This window comes from Scheffersomyces amazonensis (genome assembly GCF_036850825.1).
Source record: "Scheffersomyces amazonensis strain UFMG-HMD-26.3 chromosome Unknown RJT21scaffold_4, whole genome shotgun sequence".
Classification (NCBI taxonomy): Eukaryota; Fungi; Ascomycota; class Pichiomycetes; order Serinales; family Debaryomycetaceae; genus Scheffersomyces; species Scheffersomyces amazonensis.
In genome coordinates, this window is record NW_027042744.1 from 1087385 (window position 1) to 1115240 (window position 27856).

The following is a 27856-nucleotide window of genomic DNA, read 5'->3' on the forward strand; positions in this document are numbered from 1 at the left end:
GCGTGTAAATTTACTTTTTTTTTGGGTCGGTGAACGATGAGATTAATTTTGCGGCAATCAATACAACTGCAAATAAATATAAATACAAATACAATAATACTTACAATTATAATGTACATAATATACAATTCAGTTAAATAACTAAATACTTCTCGGTCAAGTCCTTTACTAATGAAGAGTTACCATTGATATTATATATCAAAGATAAATTATAGGCTGCATCAGTCAGTAAATCATATGTATTATCATCCTTTAATTTATCATGAAATTCAAATACTTTATTATAATGAACTACCGCTAATGATGATAAACCTAACATATGAAATAATCTTCCAAAATTATATTCAATTTCTTGTAATTCATAATCAGAAGCTGATTTTTCTCGTAATTCTCGATATTCTAATAAATAACTTAAACCTTGTAATAATTGAATATGCCTATTTGTAGTTAATCTTTGCATTGATCTATGAACGTGGGCTAATCCTAATACAAGACATATCATTGGATCATGACTATATTCTTTATATGCTCGATTAAGATAAACAACAGATGAAACATAACTTCTACTACCTCCTAATAAATTAGCATAAACATATAATAAATCAGGATGCTCTTTAGCTAATTTAACATTTTCAATATCGGCAGTTATAGTAGCCATACCAGTAATTCTTTTACCTTGAATAATAGAATCATAAGCTTTTAATTGTCTTAAAAAGAATTTTTGTTGATTATAATTTGTAAATGTATCCCAAGATCTTATACCAGAAGCAAAACAACATATGAAAAATTTATAAATAAATGGAGAAAATTGATTAGAAATTAAAAAAAATCTAACATATGTTGTAATAGTTGTACTTGCTTCTTCTTTAGAAATTCCAAAGATTAATTTCATAATTCTTAATAATGCTTCCTTTTGTTTATCTTGAACAAAAACACTTACTGACATAGCAACTTCAATAATTTCATTAGCATATTCAATATTCTTATCAAATTTAGATAAAAATATAGCATATTGAACAAATATAACAAACCATTCATTATAATTAAGACCTCTATATTCTGTTTTGGAAGTTAAAAATTGTCGAGAATAATTTTCATCATTAACAATCCCTTCATATAAATTATAAACTCTGGCTAATTTTTCATCAAGTCCCATTTGTTTCTTTCTTCTATATAATACAATCCCCTTAAAGGCTCGATTTTTATCTCGAGGAAAGAAACTTCGAACTCTCATAAACATTTCAACTAATTGAGAAGCCAATTGCATCCATGCCGTCACAGCCACTTTATCACCTGAATTAATTGATTCTTCTAATCTTAACATTCTTCTATATTTCTCTAATACTGTACGTTTAGCATTATTTTCAATTTCTAATTTCTCTTGATCAGTTAATTTTGATGATTTAGCTCTAAATGTTTGATTCTTAATTAATGATAAATTATTATTTTCAACATCAATTTCTGGTCCAGTCTTTTCACTATCTGATTTTGTTTCTAAAGAATCTCCAGTAGTTGGATGTTTTTTATAAACTTCAACAATTAATCTACCAGCTCTTGGATCTCCAAGATGAAATAATGCTTCTGCTAAGGCTAATTTATAATCTAAATTATCTGGTTCATGATGTAATAAAGTTTCATAAGCTTGACGAGCTTGTTGATAATCTCCAACTTCAATAAAACATTTTCCTAATAAATTAATTAATTCAGTTGAAGTATTAAAATCATCACTAAGTGATGCACGAGTTAAAAATGTTAAGGCTTCTTCATGATATCCACTTTCTTCAAGAACTTTACCAGCTTCAAAAAATAAATCAGCAATATCATCTTCATCTTCTAATAAATATTCAAAATGATTCATAGCTTCAGTTTTTTGATCTAATCCTAATCGTAATGTACCAATTTTATATCGAATATCAATAGGTAAATGATATACTTTTTCACGAGCTTCTTTTTTAACATCTTCTTTATCAAGTTTATCAATTATTTCCATTCTTCTTTTCTCACTAAATTCTGCATCATCATCATTATCATCCCACCATTTCTCATTTTCTCTATCTTGTAACCATCTTGAAGCTAATTTAATAACTTTTATACCAACTCTCCAAGAATGTTGTTGAATATATAATTCAAGTAAAATATTTAATTCTGCCCAACCAAATTTTGGAATTTTTTGTTTTAAACCAGGTTTTGGATTAATATTATTATCAAGAATTCTCATATATAAATTAATTGCATCATTTAATCTTTTTTGTTCAACATATACACTAGCAATATTTTTAATTATCATTGTATCAGTAGGAAATTGTTGACCAACTCTTTGAAATCCTTCTAATGCTCTACCAAATTGTTTCTTTTCTTTATATAAGATTGCTCTTTCTAATACAAATCTTACACTTTTATTTGTATCTGATTGAATTGCTCTACTATAACAATGAATAGCTTGATCTATATGACCTAATTGACTAGATAATTCACCAACATTCCCCCAAAATTGACTATCCCAAGGATGAATATTTGCAGCCAATAACCAACAATTACAACAATCATTTAATTTTCCTTGTTGTTTATATATTTCACCTAATGTTTTATAAGCATTAAAATTCTTTGGATCCTTTTTAATAACTTCAAGATAAAGATTTTGAGCAACTTGAAGATCATTTCTAACAAATGCTTCATTAGCTTGAGATAAATTCGATCTTACTTCAGGATCTAATTCTCGATTGGTAGATCTTAACATTTTCCTTCTCCAATAAGATTTGGATTTAGATGCTCCTTTATTTTTAATCTTAAAATTCAGAGCTAATCTTAACCCATCTTTTAAAGTATAATTTTCATCATCATCTTCTATATCACCATATGCCTCGTCATCATCTGAAGATAAAAATAATGGTTCTTCATCACTTTGATCATCAAAAGTAAATTGATTATTATTGTCATTGTTATTGTTAGTATTAGAATTATTATCTAAATTTTCTTCATCTCCACTGGTAAGTGCTAAATCATCTTCTTCCTCATCTTCATCTGATGCATCTTTTAATTCATTAAGTAGATCATCTAGTCCATCATCTATATCAGAAGATTCTTTCCCATTGGTTTTATCTTTTGCTTTCCCCTTAACTCGATTGGATTTATTGACTGCATCACTTCCCTCTGAAGTCTCAAAAACATTCGAAGTAGACGACATTTCTGTGTAAATCTCAATTTACTTATTTATACATCTAGCTTACCTGTTTATTGTTATTGTAGATATTTGGGTCTGAGTACCTGTATACAGAGCGCTATTCTTTGTTTGTATTGCGGTAAGGCTTTTTCTTATTTATTCTCTACCTAGACCAATACACCACCACCCATTGCCTATTTGGGAAGTACGTGTGGCAAATTGCCAGGTTCTGAAAATGGTCCATATATTAGTACTTGTGCTCGTTTAGACAGAGATAAGTTCAAAGTAACATGACAATTATACGACTTCAGCAGACGCTAAGATATGTACAGGAAAGTTGATTTAGGATTGATACTAAGAGATACTGTACGTAATATAGCATGAGCCTAGAAGGATTAACCAAGATCTGCACATGATATTTTAAGAGAACAATGGTCAAATATTTTATCGTATCCCCTATAACCATATATAAATTAATTAAAAAAAATGTATGATTTTATATAATTAGTTGCGAAAGTGTTTCTTTATGGATATCGTGATTTACTTCTCACATTGTACATTTGCCAGCATACAGTTATATTTCTCGGGTGACCCAAATTGCTGAAAAAAATACTCAGTCGAAAAAAAGCGTAACATCAACGAACGAGACTAGAACATTTCATAGTATAAAAACTAAAAGGATAATATTATTTATTTATTTATTTATTTATTTATTTATTTATATATAATTATAATTATTCATTTCATTCATTTATATAAATAGATTACAAAGGATATTTTATTCAAAATGAGTGATTTAAGAAAGGCTGCAGCCATGTCATCTACTAATCTTCAATCTTTAAATAGTCCAGGAGGTTCATCATCAAATACTGCTTCTGGTGCATCAACCCCACAATTAGATAGAACTGATTCAGTAATAAATTTAACTAAATCTGCTCTTTATGGAATTTATAATGATAATTCTTTATTAAATTTAAATCAAGAATTAAATGATTCTTCAACCGATCTTAATGTCAATGATTTGACATCTCATTTGCATCAACATCATCATAATCTTCAAACAAATGGTAATTTTAATAGTCATGCAATGTCTCCTGATGGAAGTTTAAGTTCAAGTATTGATAGTACTATTGAAGAAGAACTGGAATTTAATACAAAACCAACAATTCTGTTATCAAATACTCCATTATTATTTAAAATCTTATTATTATCATCTTCTGCATTTATTTATAATGAAATTACAAAACATATTAATTATAATCATTTTGGTGATAATGAATTAGCAACTTTCCCAATGACAATTACTAATGTATTCTTCTTTAGTTTATTAGAAAAATTTAAAGTTGGAAATTATATACCGATTAATGATGAATTTGTTATCATTCTTGATCAAATTTTTGCTTTAACAGTTCAAGGTTTATTAATGGGAACTATTCATCCATTAATGGATTATCTTTTACCTTCTGCTTTTAGTAAAAGATTATTAAGTTCAAATCCTACTCCTCATCATTCAACAAGTTATTCAAATTTATTTAATGACTTATTAAGAGCTTCAATAACTTTCTTAGGAATAAGTTATGCCATTAGAAATATTGAATGGTCTTCATTTTTACAAGTTTCAATTATATTCTCATTCTTAAATCCCGGTTTATGGATTTTATTAGATGGTACATTCTCAGGATTCTTGAGCTCTTTACTTGTTAGTAGTTTGGCTTGTTTAATGGTTTATCTTGAAAATTATACATTTATTAATCAATATAATTTCTTTAATCATGAAGATATCCTTGCTCTTTGGTTATGGATAGGAAGTTTCTTTTTTTGTGGTTTAATCATCTTTGGTAAAATTGGAAGAGGTTTATTTGCTAAATAAATTTCATGCTATTTAAGTGTTCTTTATATAATTTTACATTTCATTAGAGCCAATACATATAATTACAGTCATCAATTTATATACGAAAATTCATTTATTTTCTTCATCTGTATATATATTTATATGTATTATATATATATATATATATTGAGAGATTAGGAAATACCCACATTTACATAATGAGCATCACCAACATCCCAGACTTGAAATTGTGATATTGGCACAAGCTATTCTGGTCAAATCATTCAAATGAATGACCACACTTAAGCCACCAATATAAGCTGGATCCGAAGGATTCAAAGAAATATAATGATCAACATAATAAGTTTCATATTGATAGACTCCAACTGGAATGGAACCATGTCTTCCTGCTAAATCACCCACTTGTAATCCTGCAGGATCACCTGGGTCAGTAGCTGCGCCCTTATAAGGATCTAAGTGGCCACCAGTTCCAGTACAGTTTCCATCAGGGGGAACAGGGTATTGATGAACGTGGTATGGAAAGGGTCCACCAGTAGTGGGTAAGCCATCTACGTCAAGATGGACTTTAACAAAACCTTTCTCTGAAGTCTCAAATGAAATAAAACCACGCACGTCGTAATGTCCATTGATCTCTTTAGGATGAAAATAGGCAATATAATCAGTATTGGGAGGTGAATCACTTACTTGGGGTGCATCTGCAGACAAGGCAATGTCCTGAACCATAAGAATTATTAAGGTAAAGAAATTAAAGAACAACATCGTAACTTCTTACTTTACTATGAATAGTTTAACCAAAGTTTGCCAAGAGCGAAATTTCACTAATTATTTATACACATTTCCAATTCAGAGCTTTTAATAAATCATCTTTTATAATCTCTTGGCCATACACTTAAAGGCATTATATTGCTTTAAGGGATCAGACATTTAGCAATATCCCCACATTTTTATAATTTTAGGGGTACATCTTTACAAAAGAAGAATTTCTATTTCCTTTTACGGATTCAAATTTCTAAATATTTATTATTATGAACCTAGATCAATTTAAATAAGATCCTTTATTCGGTCATTATTTAGTTAGAGCAAATGATTAATGCAGCTTGATGTATTAAATGTTGGCGTGTTAATTTTTTATAAAGATGAAGTTTATCACAAAAGAAGACAAAACGTGAGTATCATGAAACAGAAAATTTGCAACCACTCATCCACATATGAAGAAACAAATATGGTTTAACCAACATTATTTTGTCCAGAGTAACTCAGAAAACAGATAACTCACGTTGAGGAAAGTAGTTTGCAGCTGCTTAAAAAATGGTCGCGCTACCATTTTGGCAATTTTATTATTACCTTGAACTGCAACAGGTATCCCAGTTTAAAACAGTCTAAAACAGGGGAAAGGGGATGATAGTTCAGTGGTATATAACAAAAGGATATAAATAAATCCTTAAAGCTGAACGGTTCAAATCCCAAATGGTATAAAATTCGGGGCCCACTAACAGAATTTTCTAGGAATGCCCCCGAGGGAAGATAGGATGTGGAGGTTTCAGTACTTTACTCCACGTAAAGTAAAATAAAGGAAACTGGTAGCCCTGCAGGGAAATTACTAACAAGTTCTGTCTAGGTCTATCTGCAGCGGCGGGCCCGTCGCTAGGATCCCCCACATATAAGGGAGGACCGCCTGCAAAAACAATAATGGGAGCTCACCAGCGAAAAGGGAAACAAGGATTAGAGGAAGAACAGTATTTAGACTTAACAGTTTATAATATATATCTTAATCTTTATCTTTACAATTATATTTTTTTACTTCTAGTATACATTGAAACATTATACTGAATAGAATTGAAAGAGATGTAGTTGTAATGAATGATTTATTGAATTTTGCAGTAAATAAATAGTACAGTAAATTGCCTGCATATACATTTTTGAGCATTCGCGCACGACCTCTAAAAATTATCCAATTAACCAACAGAAAATTTGCGATTACTATACCACATCAAAAATACACTGAAGACTTTAATCTGATTAAGGCTCCAGAAAGATTCACAGAATACAAATTTAATAAACGATGTCAGGTGGTCCAGTTCCAGTATGGAAGAAGTATACTACCCAATCAACCGGTATTTGGGAAAAAGTCAGACAAATTTTAGCTTTAGTACCAAATAGATCTAGTGGTAATCCAATTGTCAATCGTTTCCGTGTAGAACCACCAGGAGCAAGAATTTCAGACGCTAAAAAGTATGTAGATCCTATAACTTTACCAGCTGGTGATATTGCTGGTAATGCATACCATAAGAGAGATTATAGAAGAAATTATCCTCAAGTTCATGGTTTTGATCAAACCAAAGTTTCTGGTTTATTACAATTAGGTTCTGCTGAAAAACCAAGAATTTCAATTGGTGATAAAGGTACTCAAGAATTATCTGTATTTATTGATTCAAATCAACCTATTAGTTTAGCTACTACTTTACAATCAGTTCCAGCCAATGTCATAAAAGGTGAATTATTAGGTCAATCTGGTGAACCAATTGTAGCACCTTCATTAAATAAATTCCAATGGAGAATTTTAGAAGAACCAGAACATGGTATGTTCACTGATCAATATCCATGTCGTATCTTTACTGAAAAGAGGGTTAGTGCTCAACCTTAAGCAAGAAGTTCTATACTTCAAAGTCATTATTATTCTTAGCATCACACTTTAATTCCAAATTACGATATATCACAAAGGACCAATTCATATTTAAAGGCATCACAAAGAATCAAATATAATTTGATATCCCTTTTTATTCATCTGTACTTTATTATTCTTCATTATTTTCATTATTAGAACTCTTTATTTACAAAATATATAACGTATATGAAAGATTGGTATTTTCCGTAGTTAAAAACTAACTATTTTGCAAATTATTTACTCTTAAACTTAATCTGGGATAAATGGAACTAAGTCCATAATTAGTAAACCAGCCTAAAAGATATTTAATAGACATATCTTGAGGTTCATTTGCTTGTTCGTTGGATTTGATGAATTCAGTCATGAAATCACTTGTTTCACAAGGATGTAAACTCAACCATGGTTCTTGATAGATATGATGTGATTCTATAAGAAAATTGGGAACGTTGTATCCTTTATATGATAATATTTCAGACAATTGACTTAGTAAATCCTCGTTGAAAAGTATCAAAGTATCATTATCATAAAGTCGAAAGTAAAATATTGGCACCTTATATAATTCATGAAAAGAAATTGTAAATTCTATACCATATCTTTTATTTAGATCTTTACTTTGTTTATGATTTTGAATTAACTCGATCTTAGTGTAACTGATCGATGGACTCGATTTAAGATAATTTGTTATGAACTTTAACTCGAAACTGGTGTTTGATTCTCGATCTGGTTGATAAGTCAAATTATCAATTAAAAGTCTATTAAAGTTAGAGAGACAACCATTGAACTGATCTTCTGTTATTGTAAATTCCATTTACACCTTTATAGATGGAGTAAAAGATTGGTACCATGAACATATCAATATTCAGAAAAAAGAAGTAAGTATTTACTGGGGTTATTTCCCTGAAATTAGTCATATAATCATTTTCTTTCTTATATTCCGCATGAATATATTATACTACAATTATTACTCATTATCATATCATGGGTATATATTATACGGAAACCAGATGATACACATCGAGTTATTCCAATTATAAAAAAAACTATATATGCTATAAACCAGCGATAATGAAGTGCGCATATAGTATGTCAAGCGTACTATATCCTAGTTCGTGACTGATTAAGAAAAGTAAAATTGAAATCAAAACTATTGATGGGATTGTCACGAATGGAGATTCATAATAACTCCAACCTATATGACTAATGTTGTTTGTTTGTATGTATATAGCAGAAATGATCCAGAACGACTAATAGAAATCTTGAACTATATTCAGATGACCGACCTATTTTATGATAATGCAGTTGCATTGATTTTTCGATTGTGATGTACTGTGTTCAGTGGGTTAGATATTTATTATATTTTATGGTAATGGAGGAATCTTTATGATATTCTTGACCAACTATCAAGTGAATGTAAAAGATTGTTTCATTTCTTGGTATATCCCTTCCCCCCTTGTTTCGGTTTTAATGAAGACTTCAGTTCTAAACGCCATAGTTAATAGTAATATTTCTTGCTATAAATCAAGATTCTTTTGTTTCTTGATTCTTATCTGGGGTTGACTCATTCAATAAACTTGATTTTCCATTAAATAAGAAGCCCGCATTAGATGCACTAATACTATTTCGATTAGACATCTCCTTAACTTTTTCAGCATTAGGATGTCTTAAAGGTACACCTACACCAGGAAATAAAGCACTTTTATTACCTCCTTGCTTTTGCATAGCATAATCTCCACTATCAAAGTATTTCTTTTCTCTAAATTTGTTTGAAAGAATTTGTTGTGTAGTTGGCAATTTACCATACCTCCTATAAATTGTTAGTTCTTCTGGGGATAATTTAGATAAATCTAAGTTTTGAGTATTTTTTGGTGGTCCCAAGGGATCATCTTCGCTTAATGGTGATGTGGACATGATGAATTGAGTATAATTAATGGCTTAATTGATCAATTATTAAATCCAATAATTCAATTGAGTTATTAATTAAAAAGTCGAAGAATCTTTATAAATGTCATTTACCTAATAAGTCATGTCCTTTTCTCCTGAGCATCTAATTTCTGGTTTTGTGTAATGTTCGTCACGTGCGTCAAATAATAACAATAAGCTAATATTTTGAAACTATTTAGACCAATGATAATAACTTCCATTCGTATTACGATACTACACATAGACAGTAATTATTATATATACAAATTTATTGATTGTAAAAAAGAAAGAAAAGGTTTTATTGAAAAATGTAGTCATATAAATATGGAATAAGATTATACCCAAGTATTAATAAATCAACGAAATACATCAAAAATTGGTATAATTCATTAGGTATAGGAATCCACTTATTAGCAAGTTTATTAATAAATAAATGGAACTCTAATGGTTCATGATCTGAATAATATTTTTCAGGGTTATAACTGTGTGCAAAAAACTTATACGATATGGCTATGTAGATGTCTAATTCTTTATCTAATTCATTATTCTGCTCTTCACTTTTATGCGTTTGTAAATCAGTTGGCTTTATGAATAAATAATCTAATTTAAAGTCAAATGGGTAAATAGTGGGCCAGCAAAGCTTAACATTAATAAAATCATTTGATTCAAACGTTTCGTCTCCATAATTATTGATCTTTACAAGTAAAGTCTTCTCTGGTCTTTCAATGCTACTATAGTCATCTACTTGGATAACATATTTTGTGAGTTTATCTTTATCTAATGTTTTAATCGTCTGAATAGGATAATCCTTAATAAGAGAGTGTGTTTCATTCAAGTGTATGATATCATTATTTCGTATCGTCTCGTCGTAATATGATGCATGAGGTTTGATATTGTAGTAATAAGGAACTTTGAAAACGATTGTTTCAGTATTAGCTAAACATAATCCCAAAATATGAAATATACCTAACACATACGGTAGTATCATCGTTAAATTCTTAATGTTCAATGTAAATTTGAATAGTTGTGAAAAATTCATTCTAAGTATATTAAATTTTGTATACGGGCAGGCGCGAACTTTGTGTAAAATCATCTATATAAAATCCTAATTACTTATTAATTTTACAGAGTAGTTCATTAACTTTTCAGTTAACTCAATTATCATATCATTATCGTAGTCATCGTGCGTTATTCTGGTACCATTCATAGGGGTATTAACTCTATTCAAATCAATAACTTCAATGTCATTAATTTCATCTAGTTTTAGTTTTCGTACAGTATTATTCAAGTTATTAAGATTTATATACCAACCCCAAAATTTAACTTTCTTTAAATAAGGGAAGTAATTTTTATTCATAATTTTGTCAAATATATTAGATGGTAATCTTCTATCCCATGACATTTCAAACGTATTGTATCGATCATAATTATGCTCTTCATCGTGATCAATTATCATTTGTAGTTTACTCAAACTTTGGAAATTCTCTTCAATATTTAGTAGGAACTCATTGAAACGTTCAGATAAAATAAATGAATTATTATTAAAATAATGTAAAGTAAGAATTTTCAATGCTCTAGTCGGAGTATTGAATTGTGATAATTTAAAAGGGTACTCCCATGAACAATTTACTAAATTCAATTCAACTAAATGGATTAGAATTTCCTCAAATGAAGTTGACTCGCCCTCCTCCCAAATAAAATGATAAGTATTAAGATTTAATTTCCTAAGTCTGTTGAAATGCTTGATGTGATTAATATTGAAAATTCTGGGCAGCACCATTTGATGAGGATTCGGATGAAAATTGGTAGCAGACGTTGCTGTTTTCGATTGAGAAATTGCCAACGTTTCAAAATGATCCTTTTCAAAATATAATGATAATTGAGTTAAGTTATCACTATGACGATATTTCAACCAATTAGATGAAGTGTTAGAGTTCAATAATAAATGTGTCAAATTAGGTAATTGACTCAAGTATTCATCAAATATATCTATTTGCCATTCTCCATACAGATAACAATCTATAATTCTAATTTGATTTATAAATTCATAATATTTATGAAAGAAGTTGGATTTAGAAGTTGAAAATTCTTGTATTAATTTATGCCATGTAGTCTTGATTTTTGAAAATACATATGGTTGCAAATTTTGACGGAAATAACGATTAACAACTGATAAATTGGTGATATCCTGATTTGATAAGTGATCAAATATTAATTTAATGATATCTGTAGGTAAATTAACTAATTGTGAATCAACTTTTATAATTTTGCGACTCACATTATCATTGTCACTGTCATTACGATCGCTTTTTAAGCTATGGCTTGACTGTCTTCTTCTTTTCATTGTTGGATCCTTGCCGCAATAATGTACCTACTGTTGATAAGATCCAAACAGCCACTCAGATAAAATACGGACCCAAAAAAGATTAGACTATTTGTAAATAACAGAGCCTTAAAGTACAAGTAAGATTATCAAAAAAGTATAACGATATGATTAAAATATTGGAATTGTTTCAACTTGTAATTTACAATATATGGGCTGATTTCTTTAACATTCTATTTATTAAATCACCATTCACAATTTTCTTTGATCATGAGAAATTTGAACCACCCTTCACAAATGCGTTCAATTCAATATATAACACAACTGAAGGCACTAGTAATTGGTTATATAATGGTAAAGGATTTGAAAATGGTCAGCTGGCTCTGGACCCAATTATCAGTATTTTTTCAGTTATATTGGCTGAAGTTGATATTGTATATTATATAGTGAGACTAATGCTTTTAATGTGTATTTTAATGCTAGTGTTTGGGTTTGCAACGTACTTTATGATGTCTTGTTATATAACGTTGTATAGAAGATGGGTCTTGATTATTAACTTTATCAAGTCAGATAACTTAAAGAATGTAATCTCTTGATACCAAGTGGTTTTAACTTAGCTAGCTTGTCTTTATAGCCTTATCATTTGATATGATTTGAGGTGGAGAAAAAAATAGTATTCAAAAATAGTGCGGGTAAGAAATTGGTCAATAAAAGGTAAACTACAAAAACACCTTGGACGATTTAATCAATCCTAAATGTATTAGTTGGTGGCTGCAATAATGGATCCAAAAGATAAGAATGGTGAATCTTTGAGTAGAAAGAATCATGCTACAATTTTCAGACGACCATTGATACGATCAATTATTCTCGTCACTCTTGTAACCATACTCATTCATAAATATAATCTTATTGATTACTTCATAAATCCAAATTTTTGGAGAATTAGAGATAATATAATACCTTCTTTATTTTCAAGGGAGTCATTTTTTCATCATAGAAATGACGAGGGAATTTTCAATGAGTTTGTATTTGATCCAGAAGACAGGTTTCATATTCATGATACCTTTAAATACGGATGGATAGTAACTATAACGTTTATAATCGTTATAAGTCTATTGATTGGGATATAAAAGTCTTAAAATATTTTTAAAATAATGCCTTCTTGTATATAAATTTCATAAATAAAATATTAAGGATTTTGTAGATCAGAAATAGACATTTTACGGGCCGGAAGTTTTAATTTGACTTCTACAGAAGTGCCTGTTCATGCTTCTTCAACACTTGTTAAAGTTATAATTTAATTATGTAGCAGTGGCTATTGCTAACTGACCTTCAATTCAAATAATTTACGTAAATGCTTATAGAAGCACATGAATACGGCTGATTTAAACATACATTTTGCAATTGGGATATTGAGACCAAAAATGGCTGTAATCTCCCTAATGTATCACAAGATATTATTTTAGGTTAATTATAATAATGACATCTTACATCAAACATAAATTAGCGATAACGGTCAACTTTAATCTTAAAAAGGAAAAGACGGGGTTGATGAATTAATTAATAGAATTTAGAACGCCGTAACGATCAAATTATATCAATTAAGTTACCAAAATTTCATTACTCGTAATTCTATCCAATTATGGTGAATGTATCTTGCAACTCATCTCGTGCATTTGCTTAATTACTGTTATAATAATTAGACTTTCCTATTGTTTGTACTAAGATACGTCCTGTTTAAATCTGTTATATAGAGATTAAATTGCATCATTTGCCTAAATAGGAAGGAGCCTCACTTTCTTTCAACCACAATTTTTAAGTTAATTCGTTCTATTTTTATTTATTTTTTTTTCCGTTTATCTTTCTTAGTTATCATTTGATGCAAACAATCTAGCAATATAATATCGCTTGGGGGCATGTCATCGCACCGCTGCATTTAGATTTTTGTTATACTATTTACTGCATATGTAAGTATGTAGTAAGAGTACATTACAACGATTTCAAGTTTCAGGACCAATAAAATTGTTAATTTTGTTATTTCTCGTATTTGTAACCCTTTTTGTAAAGCCTGTATAAATAGCAATATATATCCTCTTCTCCATTGTTCTTTATCATAAATCTGGAAGACTTTTATTTTACCAGTTTCAATATAGATATATTCCTAAAACGAATTTAAACTAAGGTTGATCTTCAACTTTTCATCGACAATTATTTTAGTGTAGGTATAAAATTGTTAAAAGGTACTCCTTGCAGCCATGTCGCAACAATTGCTAAGTCAAGATCTTGAAAAGGAATCGGATTATGAAAAACAAGAAGATTTAAAAACTGTCCCATTCGATGATGAATCAACTCTTGAAGGTGACCCAGATTTGTATTTACAAAAACAAGTAGAATTCGAATCTCAACATGATATCAACTATAGAAACTGTTCATGGCAAAAGACTGCTGGATTATTATTCAGTGAATATATTTGTTTGGCAATTATGTCATTTCCTTGGTCTTATTCTGTGTTGGGAGTAGGCTTAGGTTTAATTGTAACTATTATAGTTGCTTTATTTGTTTTATATACGGGTCTTATTGTCGCTGATTATTGTGCTGCATATCCACACTTGGTTGATGTTTGTGATATTGGTCAACATTTATTCTGGGGTAAGAAATGGGTTTGGTATTTAACTGCTATTTGTTTTGTATTGAATAATTTATTAATTCAAGCTTTACATGTCTTAGTTGGAGCTAAATATCTTAATACCATTACTGGTAATACTACTATATGTTCTGTAGCCTTTGGTGTTGTCGCTGCTATTATTTGTTTCTTGATCTCTTTACCAAGAACATTTTCTCATATGTCCATAATTGGTTACTTCTCAGCAATAACTATGTTCACAGCCGTTGTTTTAGCTATGGTTTTTGCTGGTATACAAGATCATCCTTTCGGCTATGAAAAAGAAGAATTACCTATAGTTTGGACTGCTTGGCCAATTAAAGGCACTTCTTATGTCAATATCATGTCTGCTGTTTTAAACATTGTCTACACTTTTGTTGGACAAGTTACTTACCCATCTTTCATTTCTCAAATGAAAAGACCAAAAGAATTCAAAAAGGCTCTTTGGGCAGTTACTATCTTGGAAATTCTTTTATTCTCTTTAGCTGGTGTGATTGTATACATTTACGTTGGTAATAATTATATCACTTCACCAGGTTTTGGATCTTTGAGTTTGAAATATAAGAAGATTGCCTTTTCTTTTGCAGTCCCAACCATTATTTTCTTAGGTGCATTATATTCCAATGTTTCAGCTCAATTCTTATTCCAACATATTTTTGATAAAACTTCTATTCACAGAAATAGTCATACCGTTAAAGGTTGGATCGTTTGGGGTGGAATAAATGTTATCCTTTGGGTCTTGGCTTTCGTCGTTGCAGAAGTTATTCCTTTCTTCAGTGATCTTTTATCTTTGATGTCTTCATTATTTGACTGTTCTTTCGGTTTCTTCTTCTGGTCCCGTGCTTTTTTCAAATTGAAAGAATTATATTATTATAAATTAGAAAATAGACAATTGTCAACTTGGGAAATTTTCCAAAGATCAAATCTTTGGAGTAAAGGTGAAATCTTACTTAATTTCTTAATTGCACTCATTGGATTTTACATTTTAGGTCCTGGTTTATACGCTACTATTCAATCCATTATTTGGTCTTATGAAGCAGATGCTTATGGAAAGCCTTTTTCATGTGCTTCAAATGGTATATAGTCAACTCTTTTCAATTCTTTTCAATTTACTTTTATAGTAGAATCTAGTTAATATTATAATTACATATAAGTTTATCATTTCTATCGTCTATCTATCTATTTACAAGGTGGGATCATTTGTATCCCATACAATAGTAACGGGACCATCATTAATTAGTTCAACATCCATCATGGCTCCAAATTCACCATCTTTAACTTTACTATCAACAGAATCTTCTTTATTTCCATCTAAGCCTGTCTTCAATTGCAGTAAGAATAAGTCATATAATTCCTTGGCGATATGACCCTTAGCTGCTTTATGAAAATCAGGTTTTGTACCTTTTTTGACTGTACCATACAATGTGAATTGACTCACACTTAAGATTTCTCCTTCAATATCAACTATACTCTTTGCCCATGGTTTCCCATACCATTTAGTAGCAGTGTGAGGAGGATGAGATAAATCTTCAAAAACTCGAAGACTAAGAATCTTGTTAGACATCTTTGTTACATCATCTTCAGTATCTTTGGTTGAAATCCCTACCAAAAGCATTAATCCCTTATCTATTCTGGACATGTTGTTAGTATGTATGCTTACTTGATAATAAAATGTGTTCAAATTTCAAACATCGTATAACTATACTTACTTGGAAATAACATTTCCTTCAACAGTTACTGAAGCTTTCTTCACTTTTTGTATTACTACTCTCATACTACGCAGTTAACTTTACTGTGCACTTCTACCCCGTATTGATTGCAAAGATAAATTAAATTTTATTTTTCAACATTAAATGTTTTTTTTTCAGGCTACAGCTTATCTGCATAAATACATCGGTTATTTTTATTGTACAAAAAATCAAAAACTTAAACTACACTACTTTCATATGGAAATACAAATACAACAATTTCAATTCAATTCAATTTTAATTTTAATTTTTGGGACTCTATCTCTCATCATTTAATATGAATAAACAGAAGTACTTGATCCCTGCGAAAATTTCTTTTCCAACTGGTTCAATATATTTACCTGGTAATAAGAAACCATGACTTCCACTATCTCTTAATTTTAATTGATAAGCCCAATATGCTCGATTATGATACATAAAGTCTAAGGCTGAACCAGATCCTAAATCGGGTAATAAATCAACGTCTTTATCTATGCATGCTGGTAAAACATTATAGGTTTTACCTGATTGTAATCTAATGGACTTAGCAATACCATAAGCAAGTTCAATTAAATTTTCTTCATCTCTTGGTTGTTCACTGCAGGAATAAGCATAAGGATAAAGAACTTCTTGAGAATAAGAGTGTAAATCAATATAACCCCAAATTTTATGATCATTATTGGTTTCATTAAGATACTCTTCCCAAATTTGAGATTCAAATGCTTCAAATGGTAATTCACCACTATATTCTTCACCACATGCCCAATCAGATGACTTAGTCCAATGGAAATCAAAAGAATGATCAATATCAATTCCAAAACAAGTTGGAAATACAGTTTCTTGTCTATTCTTTCTCCACAATCTGTCTGTATGCCAAGAATATTCATAACCATCTGGATTAGAAACAGGAATGAATAAAAAGTCCAAATTAGATAAAATCTTTGAAGTTGGATTTTCATGATAATGCAATATAAGGGAGTAAATAGTATATAATACTGAGCTTACTGAAATCCATTCACGAGCATGGACACCACCAGTAACAACAATGGTTTTTCTTTCATGATGTTCAATATCAGAATTTGGAACTGAAAAATGAACAACTCGATAAGTTCTATGTTCATAAGAACGACCAATATCTTCAAAAGAAAGAATATCTGGATAAGTTTGTTGCAAAATATCTAACCAAGCCTCTATAGTTTCCAATGGTCTATACTCTTTGAAAAATAATTCAGATAATACATTAACTTTAGCTTCGGCAATAACATCTTCAGTAGCTTGATACTTATATTGCGAATTACTATCACGTTTGGTTAATCCTGCTTTAGCATGATTTTCAGGATATGTTTCAAACACTCTTTGGGCTAAATCTTCAATAATTATTTTGTAATTTATAGTTGGGAATTTTTCAATTAATTTAATAAGATTTTCTTCATTAATTTGTAAATCTATAAATTGACCATGATTGTTCTTAGACCATTTTTGAAATGAAATATTGGTATTATTCTCAGTGGATTTAGATAGTAAAATATACTTTTTTAATTCGAGGTTGTCAGAATAATCAATTCTTATCACAAAGTCATCGTGATATTGATACAAGTTAATTGGTAACTCATCTTCATTAAGAGTAGTATAATGACGATAAATATCTCCATCTAAAATATCATTGAACTTAAAAAGACTTGAAGTATCAAACGGTAATTGCAAACTGGCGACTAAGTAAGTCGACAGAAGGAGAACATATAAGCTATGGACTAACTTCATTGTGCAGTTGGGATGAGGATAAGCTTAAAATGAATGGTGATGAAAAATATACCGAGCAAATTGCTAATCCTGATATATTGGTCCTGTGTGTGATTACCCAAGTTTGTTGGACTTGTGTGTAGGGCGTGTCCGTTTATATGCTGTTCTATACTGTAATGGTCGGTATATGAAAATTAACCTCGACTTAAAATTAGGCTTCGCTCTATCTCTTCTTGTCTCCTCTAATTTTTTAGGGGCCATCCATTTTGGGCATGTGAGCACGACTTTGATTACCGCATTGGGAACTAAGGCTATGTGGAACTGCAAAAAAGCAACTTATCTTTTTCCCCAATATAAACCTATCACACAAATCAGTACTTAATTACGTGGTATATCATAATACTTTCGCCTAATAATTAAATTCAATATCTAGTAGTTCGTAATGAGATATTTTATACTTTGCTTTATATTTTATCTTATGCGTAAATCTATCCTTACCTTTTTTTTTATAGATGGAATGCTTTTATCTTGAACTAAGAAAAGTAACTATTTAGTAGTTTTACCGCATTTTTATTTAGATACATGTTTTAGAATTATTACATAGAACAATACACAAGATGCGATAAAAGAGGTAGAAAATTCTGCGGGCTATCTTTCAATTGTATTTCGGCGTCTGCCTTTCAAGGGAGGTGCAAGCAAACCAATTAAACTTTCCATTCTTTGAATTATGTACATTCTTGCTGTGTATTGATAGTTAAAGTGTTTGTGCACTTTTATTAATATAACTTGTTAGATTTCTTGTTTAAATACAAATTAAAATTTTGCTATTATTCTTATTCACTCTATATATAATTTTATATCGTGCATAGTGAGAATACATATATTGCTACGAAAAAAATATTTTGGAAGTTTATTGCCAAAAGTTTGGCAATTACCTATCCCAAAGCAAGATTAAATCAACTTGAAATTAAATCAACTTGATAAAGCACTGATTTATAATAAGGGCATCAAATCTCGGATAGAGTAGATCATATTAATTTTGACTAGATTACCCGTCTTAATTCTGCTAAATTGCCGTCTATTGGCTGCAATTTTTTTTCAAATTCCCAAGATTTTTAAATCGATTTCAAGCCACCAAAACATAATTAAAATTTATTTTAACAACTTTAGGAGGAACTTCAGTACATATTTCATCGATTTAACTTGTAATATCAATGAAAATCCTTACAGATTTGGAAAAAATTCTGATTAAAAAATCTCAAACCCCGGATTTTGAATTCTTGTGGCAAACCAAAAAACAAAATTGAACTGCAAACAAGCCCTGCTGGCCAAACGGTTAAGGCACCCGCCTCCTAAGCGGGAGACTCCGGGTTCGAGTCCCGGGTAGGGTTGACCTAATCTTAATCTTTTGGAAGTTTAATCTTTTTATATTTTTAAGTCATTGTAATTAGACTACATCTATCTTTTGAAAAGAAGATATTTGCTACTTAAATACGCACTGAAGTGAAATAAGAGCTCTGTTTTTGCAATTGAATCTTCTCCACATAACTACAAAAAATGATAACGCAACGCGCAAATCGGGAAGAGTGCACAGAACTTTAAATAAAGGGGTAACAGATGATGCCAAATTGAAATTGAATCGTAATGGAGTTTGATTTATATGTTTCTTCAAAATTTCTGAATTGTTATTAGAATAGTAATATTAATATCTAAATGCCGATAAATATCCTGCCTATATCGGCATGTTCATTATGTTATGGAGATCTTCGGACTAGTGTGGTAAGAAATAGACAAGCAATAATAGAAAATATTAAATTTATTATATATGTAATATTACCAATAGTTTCAGCTATTATTGTAGTACCTTATATACTTAATCCATTCACAATTGAGGAATTTAAGGTTAATTTTAAAGTAATACTATTATCTCAACCATTTTGTCAAGTCCGACCTGAAGATTGTTCCAAATTACTCGATCCAAATTATGGAGATCCAAGATATCTAAAGAAGAAAACTTTTGAAAAATTTGAATTAATATATGTTCGAAATTATTTAGTTGAATATTGGGATAATTTTATTTTAAGTTTAGTAAGATTTCATCCTTTAAGAAGTTTTATTATGAAACTTATTGGTATAATTGATAGACCTTTAGAAAATTCAGAACAATTCTGGAAAGAAATGGATGAATCAACAGAAGTTGTACTTGCTGTAGTAAATTCAATGATTTTTGCGACTATTCAAGGTATAATTGTTTCAAGAATGTGGGTATTTTTTATATTTGGAGCTATTATTACAATTACTGAATCTTGGGGTAATGTTATAGATTTACTTACTACTGTTTTACGATCAACTAATAACGTATTTTAAGTAACATTAAATAAAACTAATAATGAAAATAATAGACTTGACGATTTTATGATTAAATATATAAATATATGATTTTAAACTATCTATGCATATTTTTAAAACCCAAAATTAAATGAACTCATATCTGGTTCTTCAAATACTACTTGAGGTGGGGGTGCTTTATTTGTAAATTTATTTTGAGTATTATTATTATTATTATTATTATTATTATTATTATTTTCATCGGTAAATGATTCCAATAAATTAGGTACTTGACTAGTTCCATTAAGTAGTTCATGATCTATAAGTGATACACCATTCTTTAAAGATCCATTACCTGTATTAATGGTTGAAGATTTATTTATTTCACTAATAATAAAATTCCAATTTCTAACAAGTAATAATGCTAAGAAATCACAACCCATTCTTGTATATATAGCACAAACTCTTTTAATAAATTCAAATTCTTCAAGCAGACTAATTCCTAATGAACCCTTTAAATAATTCAGTTTCTTTTGTCTTAAATCATTAAAAAGAAGAATTAAAACTGGATCATCTCTTAAAAAACTTTGACCTTTAGTAGAAATTGATATATTTTTAATATAATTATTTCTACAAGTTTCTGAAAATTTATCATTATTACTTTCAATCATTTCTAAGGGTGATCTAACAAGAGCTTGAATAGAAAGTTCTTTAAGATTCATTTGCCAAAATATCCAACTAGTAGTCCATTTATTTCCCTTATGAATTGATTCTGGTAATATATAATTTTCAATTATTAATCTTAAACTATCACTAAAATGTATAGTATCAGATCCAGAATTTTTGGGATCTGATGCATGATATATTTTTGAAATTGCTATAGCTAATGGAATATCATTAACTTTATTAGCAAGAGTTGCACAACAATCTTTAACAGAATCTCCTAATAAGAAGAAATATGCTGCATCAATAAATCTATGTTTACCTAATAAAACAAAGGCATTCTTTAATGCTGCTGATTTCCACCGTTTTTCATTAAAATCATTATTTAAAAAGTTTAACATTTTTTGCTTTTCTGAATGACTAACTGTTCTCCATAATCCTAATAAGATTTGCTTTTTTCGAAGGGCTAAATAGAATAAAGAAATTCTACCTGATGGATCTCTTGTATCACTAAATTCATTTCTTGCAGCTGATTCTATAAGTTTTAATAATCTATCAGTATGAACCCAAAATACTAAACCTGTTTGACGAATATTTTCCCATTTTAATCTACTTTTAAAATAATCTTCAACCATATTTAATAACATTTCTTTATTTTCACTATGTAATGCCCAATTAATATCTCTCATAGATAATCTTGTTTGTTTAGTTGATAATTGAAATAATTTAAATCCAATAAAGAATCGAACTCCATTATCATCTAATGATAATGTATATTGTTTTAATTCTTTTACTATTGTAATAATTGAAATTAAAGTACTTTGTTGATGTCTAGTTAATAATGGTAAAGAAACTCTCATTAATTTATCAATTAACATATCTGCTAAACTTGAATCAAAATTTTTAAATACTTCAAGTGATACACTAAATCTTCTACCAGCTTGAAGAAATTCTGTTTTAGGAGTTTGTTGACCTCCACCTGAATGTTTAGATGTCATTTCAATATCCATTATTTCTTTTGTAATATCTAAATTTAAATCCCAAGAAATTGGATCTCCCTTTCTAATATCAAGAAATAATTTAACTAAAATATCTTGAACTAATTTAATTTGACTCATAAAAAGACTTTGAACTAAAAATTGTGGATGATAAATTGGTAAGGGACCATTAAGAATTCTAACTAAATGAGATATATCATAAACTAATTCATCAGTTGATTTATCAATTCTTTTATAACCTCCATCATCATCATCATGATCATGATTATCAAGTTGAATTCCTGTTTTAGTATAACCTATCATTAATTGTCTTATGGTTGTATCAAGACTTCCTGAACCTAATTTAATCCATTTATCATCAATAAAAAATTGATTCCCACTACCAATTATTAAATATCCATCATTTAACCAAATCAGATCTCCAATTTCATGAGATGTAAAATCAGATATATCAATTTTTTTTAACATAGCAAATGTTGGAATATTATTAGTATAATCATATCTTAATTGAGTATAAAGTAAAACAAATCTATCAAATCCAATTGATAATATAGCATTTGATGTCAGTTTTTCCTTTGATGCATTAATAAATGTCCAATCAATATCTCTTACTTGTCCATAATTTTGAGGAAAAGTTTCTGAATATTCTAAAACTCCTGATCTCATATTCCAAATTGTAAGATTTGTACCAAATTGATCAATTACTGCTAATTTATTAATAAATGTTGCACCATGAATTTTACTAGCAGTTTTTATATTAGTATGAACAGAATGAGTTTCTTTCCAAGATATAATTCCTGAATCTAAATTAGAAAGATTTAATGCAAAACTTCGAAGTAAACCTTCTTCATCAATTACTGCAATTAAACTTCTTTCAATTGCATTAATAAAATTATCTATAGTAACTAATTGATGAATATTTTCTTTATGAGGTAAACCTTCAATTTTTAAATTACAAAAATCAATTGATTCAAATGTTTTACCAGAAGAATAATGAATTGAAATTTTCCAAGCTCTTATTAAAGTTTTATTATAAATAGCCACAAGACAATATTCTTTTATATTAATATTTATTGATGGTAAAGTAGTTAATACAAATGCTTGAGGTTCAATAATAATTCTTTCATTGGAATTATCCATTATAACTAATGTATTAATTAAATCAGCCGGTTGATCATCTTTAGTTGATCCATTACAATCCCAAAAACTTAATACACTATTTTTATCAATAGAAACAACTAAATGTCTTCTTGAAGTTCCAATTGGTGGTTCAATATCATTAATTATTACTGCAGTCCAAATCCCTGAAGGAGTATTTAAATTAATATCATTAACATTAACATTAACATTATCGTTATCATTCACAGCTTTAACATTTAATCTAAATCTTTTAGTTAATGACATAACTTTAGCATTAGATATATTAAGAATGATTGGTTCCCAAATATAATTATGTTCAGGAAAATTCAGAACTGATAATAATATATTTCGATTAGTAAATGAAGAATTTGATTTTATAAGTTTTCTAATTGATTTTGTATGACCTTGTAATTTATTTATTAATACTGAACCTAAATCTTGAATTTTTTCATTTGTTGGATTTATTATATTTTCAAAATCTAATACATTAAATCTAATTGTATTTTTAACTCTATCATGAATAAGTAAAGAAATTGGTGAAAAATCTTGAGTGGCAATTGCATAAGAAATATCCGATATTAATATAGGTTTTATATGATTAATTATAAATTCTTCTGATGTAATATTTTTAATAGTTAATTCTTCATCTTGTAATTGAATATTCCCAAGATCATACAGACTTGTTGGGAAAGTATTTATATCAAATTTATAAGTTATATGAGGATTTAATTGAGTAAATTTAACATTGGTTAATGGAGTTGTTGTAACATTTTCAATAGTATAAATTATAACTTTACCTGATTTTGATACAACTAATAATAAATCAAAATGTTCTAAACTTCCTAAAGCAGATAATGCAGCATCCTTTAAATGAGGTATTAAAGATTTTTCAAGATAATAATTTTCAATTATTATTGTACAAGCAATTTGATCATTTTTACCAAATGATCGACTTAAATCTAAAGTTGACCAATTACTTATATGACTATGACCACTAAATTCATGAGATGCCCATACATGAAATTGATAATCATTAGTTAAAGTATAAATCACTTCACCATCTTCATCATTATTATCAATATAACCTCGAATATTCTTTATACCAGCCATTGCACTATCAGTAATTCTTTTTTTATTATTGCTATTATTGTTATTATTATTATTATTATTATTATCATCGGATTTAGAATCACTATGATCACAACTAATTCTCCAATGAAATTCAAGAATAAAAGTATCTTTAGGATGATTTAAATAACTTAATTCAAATAATGTATTATCATCTCCATAATTAATTCTTGACCATACTTTTAATAATCGATCATAAGTTCCACTAGTTGTCATAATTTTATTACCTGATTTAGTTATTTTAACATCAGTTATACTATTAGTTTGTTGAGAATACCATCGATTATTATATTTTATAATTCCAAATTCATTATATATATGATATAGAATTAATGAATTATTCGTTCCCACAATTAATTCATCTTCTATTGGAGCCCATTTTAAACAATTTATATGATAATTATCTTCAACATTAAATTCTAATGCTTGAGTCCATTGAGGTTTTAACATATATTCATTAGCCGGTTTATAAATAATTATTTTACTATTTAATGATATAGCAATTAAACCATTTTCTGGATTAATATCAATAGCAATTGGATCTTGTTCAAGATATATAGTTTGAAGATTTCTATTAATATTACTAGCAGTTACATTAAGATGACTACTAAAATTAGTTAATTTTCCACTTAAGATTATAAGATTATTTCCTGAACCATAGACAATGATATGAAATTGTTTCCATATAACTTGTTGAACAGAATACGGACTTTTATTCACTTCTCCGGGGATAAATGTAAGAGTCATAACAAAATTATATGACACAGTTTATTATTTTCAATTGAATTATATAAATTGGTATAAGTTTATTTTATATATAGACCCTAAAAGTATCAGTTGCAATGATCCAATTTAATGGGGGTCTATATACACACCGGCATTTGTCGCACTCGGTTGATAGTGACTTTACGGTTGCCACATGACATGGAAATAATTATAGAGACGATTTATATAGTACACGACTTCGGTTACAATATATATATAGTAGCAGATTTTGATAGACAATAATCAGATCTATTTTTTATACATTAAGCTATAAATACAAAGGACATAAAAATCTATTCTTCGCCAAAGAATAAAAACCTAATAACAAAGCTGGAAAATCGGTTCATATCACAACTCTTTGTTGTTTATTTCAATCCACCTATATGGTTCTACTTTCCTGTCTATTACAAATTGATAATTGTAGAATATGAAATATTCCAATCTTGGATAGTTAGTAATAGTATCTTTGACCCAACTTACTAAGCTCCTAACCTCTTCGTTAAGTTCTTCACATATATCAGACTCATCACTGCAAAATAAGTCGATTTTTGATAATCCTATACGTGCGAAACGTACACAAAGGCTGACCCTAACAAGTTCTAGAGTGGAACCACAACTTTTAAGCAAAGCCTTGACGATATCACAGTTTTGACGAACATTTATATGTGGTTGCCTTCGTATAACGTCCAAGCAAAACTTCTGAATACGATAGTTAGATAATAATTCTATAGTTTTATGTAGACATGTAGGTTTAACGCAGATTCGTATAACAAGTATCTTTATGTTTGGCATAGATTTTATCATGTTGTAGAAGAAATTATCCCCGTGGCTAGGAAAATCAGTTTCAATTTCAAATTCTGTAATATTTTCACATCGGAATAGGGACAAAGATGATTCACAATTATCAATGTATCCGGGTCTGAAGAACATACTCATCGACAAGCACTTGACTCCAACAAATATCCCTTGGAATTTTTTAATTGTTTCGAACAGAGTATCTCTTACCGACAAATGTATTCTCTTAAACACACCAAGAGTACTTGCCAAACTTTTTACTTTATAGTAATAATCTTTACCTGCCCTAGTTGATTGATCACACATATTTATGATTAGTATTCGACTTGATCTTTGATTGATTATCTTCTCGGCCCTCTTGGGATCCAAAAAATGATCAATATTAGCATAATATCCATACTTAAGCAGATGACAATAATTTTTATTTGGACTATTGGGCCCTAGATAAAAGATTAATCTCTGAAATTTCTTCTTGCGGGGACACTTCTTAGGATTTACAATTGTGAATTGAGAATAATTAAGTGAATTCAATTTTCGATGAACAACGAAGGTCCGTGGTTCCAAGGGCTTAATGAAAGCTACCCTGAATAGCTTCTTCATGCATAATTTGTGAATTCTTGAGTTTACTAGGCATAAGTCTAACACGTCAAGTTGATTCAAGTGATCTATAATCCGAGCTAAAATGTCGTCAGGCAAGGATTCCAAACTTGTGGCTCTTTTAGTTGGTCGAAGCGAGTACTCAGTACATGTTTGAGTGTTTGGAGGTGTGGATATGAAGCTACGAAATTTATGTAATACTGAACAAGGCATTATTTTATGGTTTAGAGGCAATCAAATCACTACTGCAGTAAAATTGGTGGTCTTGGTTAATATTTATAAGGAGATAGTCATTACCTCTTTTTGCAGCTATTGATGCAGGAAAATACATTAAGGAAACTATAGAGAGTGAGGACCTATATTTAATGCGGTTACAATATATATATATATATATATATAATTACAAACTTCTCCACCAATTTATAAAGTAGTAACTATATAATGATTGGGGAGAATTGCCCAAATTTAAACCTTCGCCAAAGTAGAAAGAAAACTTTTCAGTCATCGTGAATGAACAGCCAATCTCGTACCAGTATTATTATGTGTAATTAAACTTGCAGCCAAATCTATCACAATGTAACCTTAGGTCGTTTCCGGCTCAAATATTGCCTATCCTTTAACAACTCAGCACATGACCGCGTACGCGTGACAAATACACAGAGAACGAAATAGACTTAACGTGAGGACAAGTACGGTTACTTGGCTAAAGTCGACCTAAAGCATCATTATGGTATCGGACCTAAGATAGTCCTTTACAGTGCCAATTGGGGGCTAGGCACCGGGTTGGGCTAAATTAGCTATTTGAAAGCTCAATTAAATCTGTGAGCTTATAGAGAATAGGTTACCACACGACGTAATTTTTATACGAGAGAGGGAAAAAAGTCTGAAAATTTATTTTGCAACCAAAGCTCTTTGCACTTCAAGAATAGGAAACCACTATTAAAAAGGACATATATCATCTTATCCATATTCAAGCTAGGCATTGGTTTGAAACTAAGAACAAAACTTTGAAAACATTTTGTTGCTGTTACTAATCTGTTCTTGTGACAACGTTATCGTTATGGATTGGTCAGTTTGCTTCTATATTTATAATCAGTAGTAGATTATAGCTTCTCTATTTTCTAATAATGAACATATAATGAATAATACAATGGCATTCGTATTTTGTTTCCACTTATTTACGTTAAATTTTTGCAAAAGAAAAGATTTTTGCAACAGCGCCTAAACTTTACGCTGTCAACCATTTCAACTTATTCAACACTGTCAACCATTTCAACTTATTCAACAGTGTCAACAATTTCAACTTATTCAACACTGTCAACAATTTCAACTTATTCAACACTGTCAACCATTTCAACTTATTCAACACTGTCAACCATTTCAAATCATAAAA

The 27856-nt window shown here is 29.3% G+C and overlaps 15 protein-coding genes and 1 non-coding gene across 16 annotated transcripts; 7 read left to right on the plus strand and 9 right to left on the minus strand. All coding sequences in view use genetic code 12, as the record gives it.

Annotated features, from left to right (window-relative positions):
- Window positions 1–2: 2 nt before the first annotated feature.
- Window positions 3–3681, minus strand: TFC4 (transcription factor TFIIIC subunit). The gene has a single exon (XM_064882057.1). The coding sequence runs from the start codon at window positions 3182–3184 to the stop codon at window positions 134–136; it is 3051 nt and encodes a 1016-aa protein (XP_064738005.1). The 5' UTR covers window positions 3185–3681; the 3' UTR covers window positions 3–133.
- On the plus strand, window positions 3682–5231 carry RJT21DRAFT_121311 (uncharacterized protein). Its single transcript, XM_064882058.1, has one exon. It carries the CDS (start codon window positions 3948–3950, stop codon window positions 5028–5030), a length of 1083 nt encoding a protein of 360 aa, XP_064738006.1. The 5' UTR covers window positions 3682–3947; the 3' UTR covers window positions 5031–5231.
- Window positions 5217–5771, minus strand: RJT21DRAFT_5486 (superoxide dismutase; the record flags this gene model as incomplete). The annotated part of the gene is made up of 1 exon (XM_064885030.1): window positions 5217–5771. The coding sequence occupies one exon, from the start codon at window positions 5769–5771 to the stop codon at window positions 5217–5219; it is 555 nt and encodes a 184-aa protein (XP_064738007.1).
- A 1121-nt stretch (window positions 5772–6892) lies between these two features.
- On the plus strand, window positions 6893–7855 carry NUO2 (Nuo2p). The gene has a single exon (XM_064882059.1). The coding sequence runs from the start codon at window positions 7075–7077 to the stop codon at window positions 7654–7656; it is 582 nt and encodes a 193-aa protein (XP_064738008.1). The 5' UTR covers window positions 6893–7074; the 3' UTR covers window positions 7657–7855.
- On the minus strand, window positions 7776–8586 carry RJT21DRAFT_43938 (uncharacterized protein). Its single transcript, XM_064884556.1, has one exon. It carries the CDS (start codon window positions 8483–8485, stop codon window positions 7895–7897), a length of 591 nt encoding a protein of 196 aa, XP_064738009.1. The 5' UTR covers window positions 8486–8586; the 3' UTR covers window positions 7776–7894.
- A 383-nt stretch (window positions 8587–8969) lies between these two features.
- Window positions 8970–9660, minus strand: RJT21DRAFT_43945 (phosphatase regulator). Its single transcript, XM_064884557.1, has one exon. It carries the CDS (start codon window positions 9583–9585, stop codon window positions 9196–9198), a length of 390 nt encoding a protein of 129 aa, XP_064738010.1. The 5' UTR covers window positions 9586–9660; the 3' UTR covers window positions 8970–9195.
- A 166-nt stretch (window positions 9661–9826) lies between these two features.
- RJT21DRAFT_121316 (uncharacterized protein) lies at window positions 9827–10599 on the minus strand. The gene has a single exon (XM_064882060.1). It carries the CDS (start codon window positions 10583–10585, stop codon window positions 9896–9898), a length of 690 nt encoding a protein of 229 aa, XP_064738011.1. The 5' UTR covers window positions 10586–10599; the 3' UTR covers window positions 9827–9895.
- Window positions 10600–12087: 1488 nt separating this feature from the next.
- RJT21DRAFT_114828 (uncharacterized protein) lies at window positions 12088–12516 on the plus strand (the record flags this gene model as incomplete). The annotated part of the gene is made up of 1 exon (XM_064880291.1): window positions 12088–12516. One exon carries the CDS (start codon window positions 12088–12090, stop codon window positions 12514–12516), a length of 429 nt encoding a protein of 142 aa, XP_064738012.1.
- A 183-nt stretch (window positions 12517–12699) lies between these two features.
- Window positions 12700–13050, plus strand: RJT21DRAFT_114829 (uncharacterized protein; the record flags this gene model as incomplete). The annotated part of the gene is made up of 1 exon (XM_064880292.1): window positions 12700–13050. The coding sequence occupies one exon, from the start codon at window positions 12700–12702 to the stop codon at window positions 13048–13050; it is 351 nt and encodes a 116-aa protein (XP_064738013.1).
- A 1004-nt stretch (window positions 13051–14054) lies between these two features.
- RJT21DRAFT_43949 (uncharacterized protein) lies at window positions 14055–15716 on the plus strand. The gene has a single exon (XM_064884558.1). It carries the CDS (start codon window positions 14176–14178, stop codon window positions 15664–15666), a length of 1491 nt encoding a protein of 496 aa, XP_064738014.1. The 5' UTR covers window positions 14055–14175; the 3' UTR covers window positions 15667–15716.
- Window positions 15716–16445, minus strand: RJT21DRAFT_43971 (uncharacterized protein). The gene is made up of 2 exons (XM_064884559.1): window positions 16292–16445; window positions 15716–16213 (listed from the first exon to the last, which is right to left on the minus strand). Exons 1-2 carry the CDS (start codon window positions 16354–16356, stop codon window positions 15766–15768), a joined length of 513 nt encoding a protein of 170 aa, XP_064738015.1. The 5' UTR covers window positions 16357–16445; the 3' UTR covers window positions 15716–15765.
- On the minus strand, window positions 16191–18232 carry ECM14 (putative metallocarboxypeptidase). The gene has a single exon (XM_064882061.1). The coding sequence runs from the start codon at window positions 18068–18070 to the stop codon at window positions 16589–16591; it is 1482 nt and encodes a 493-aa protein (XP_064738016.1). The 5' UTR covers window positions 18071–18232; the 3' UTR covers window positions 16191–16588.
- A 1135-nt stretch (window positions 18233–19367) lies between these two features.
- On the plus strand, window positions 19368–19440 carry RJT21DRAFT_t100. Its single transcript has one exon. It is a non-coding gene; the product is annotated as a tRNA-Arg (tRNA).
- A 92-nt stretch (window positions 19441–19532) lies between these two features.
- RJT21DRAFT_43996 (uncharacterized protein) lies at window positions 19533–20578 on the plus strand. Its single transcript, XM_064884561.1, has one exon. The coding sequence runs from the start codon at window positions 19763–19765 to the stop codon at window positions 20414–20416; it is 654 nt and encodes a 217-aa protein (XP_064738017.1). The 5' UTR covers window positions 19533–19762; the 3' UTR covers window positions 20417–20578.
- On the minus strand, window positions 20351–25217 carry RJT21DRAFT_43987 (uncharacterized protein). Its single transcript, XM_064884560.1, has one exon. The coding sequence runs from the start codon at window positions 25051–25053 to the stop codon at window positions 20512–20514; it is 4542 nt and encodes a 1513-aa protein (XP_064738018.1). The 5' UTR covers window positions 25054–25217; the 3' UTR covers window positions 20351–20511.
- A 133-nt stretch (window positions 25218–25350) lies between these two features.
- RJT21DRAFT_133087 (uncharacterized protein) lies at window positions 25351–26782 on the minus strand. The gene has a single exon (XM_064883175.1). It carries the CDS (start codon window positions 26674–26676, stop codon window positions 25420–25422), a length of 1257 nt encoding a protein of 418 aa, XP_064738019.1. The 5' UTR covers window positions 26677–26782; the 3' UTR covers window positions 25351–25419.
- Window positions 26783–27856: the final 1074 nt, after the last annotated feature.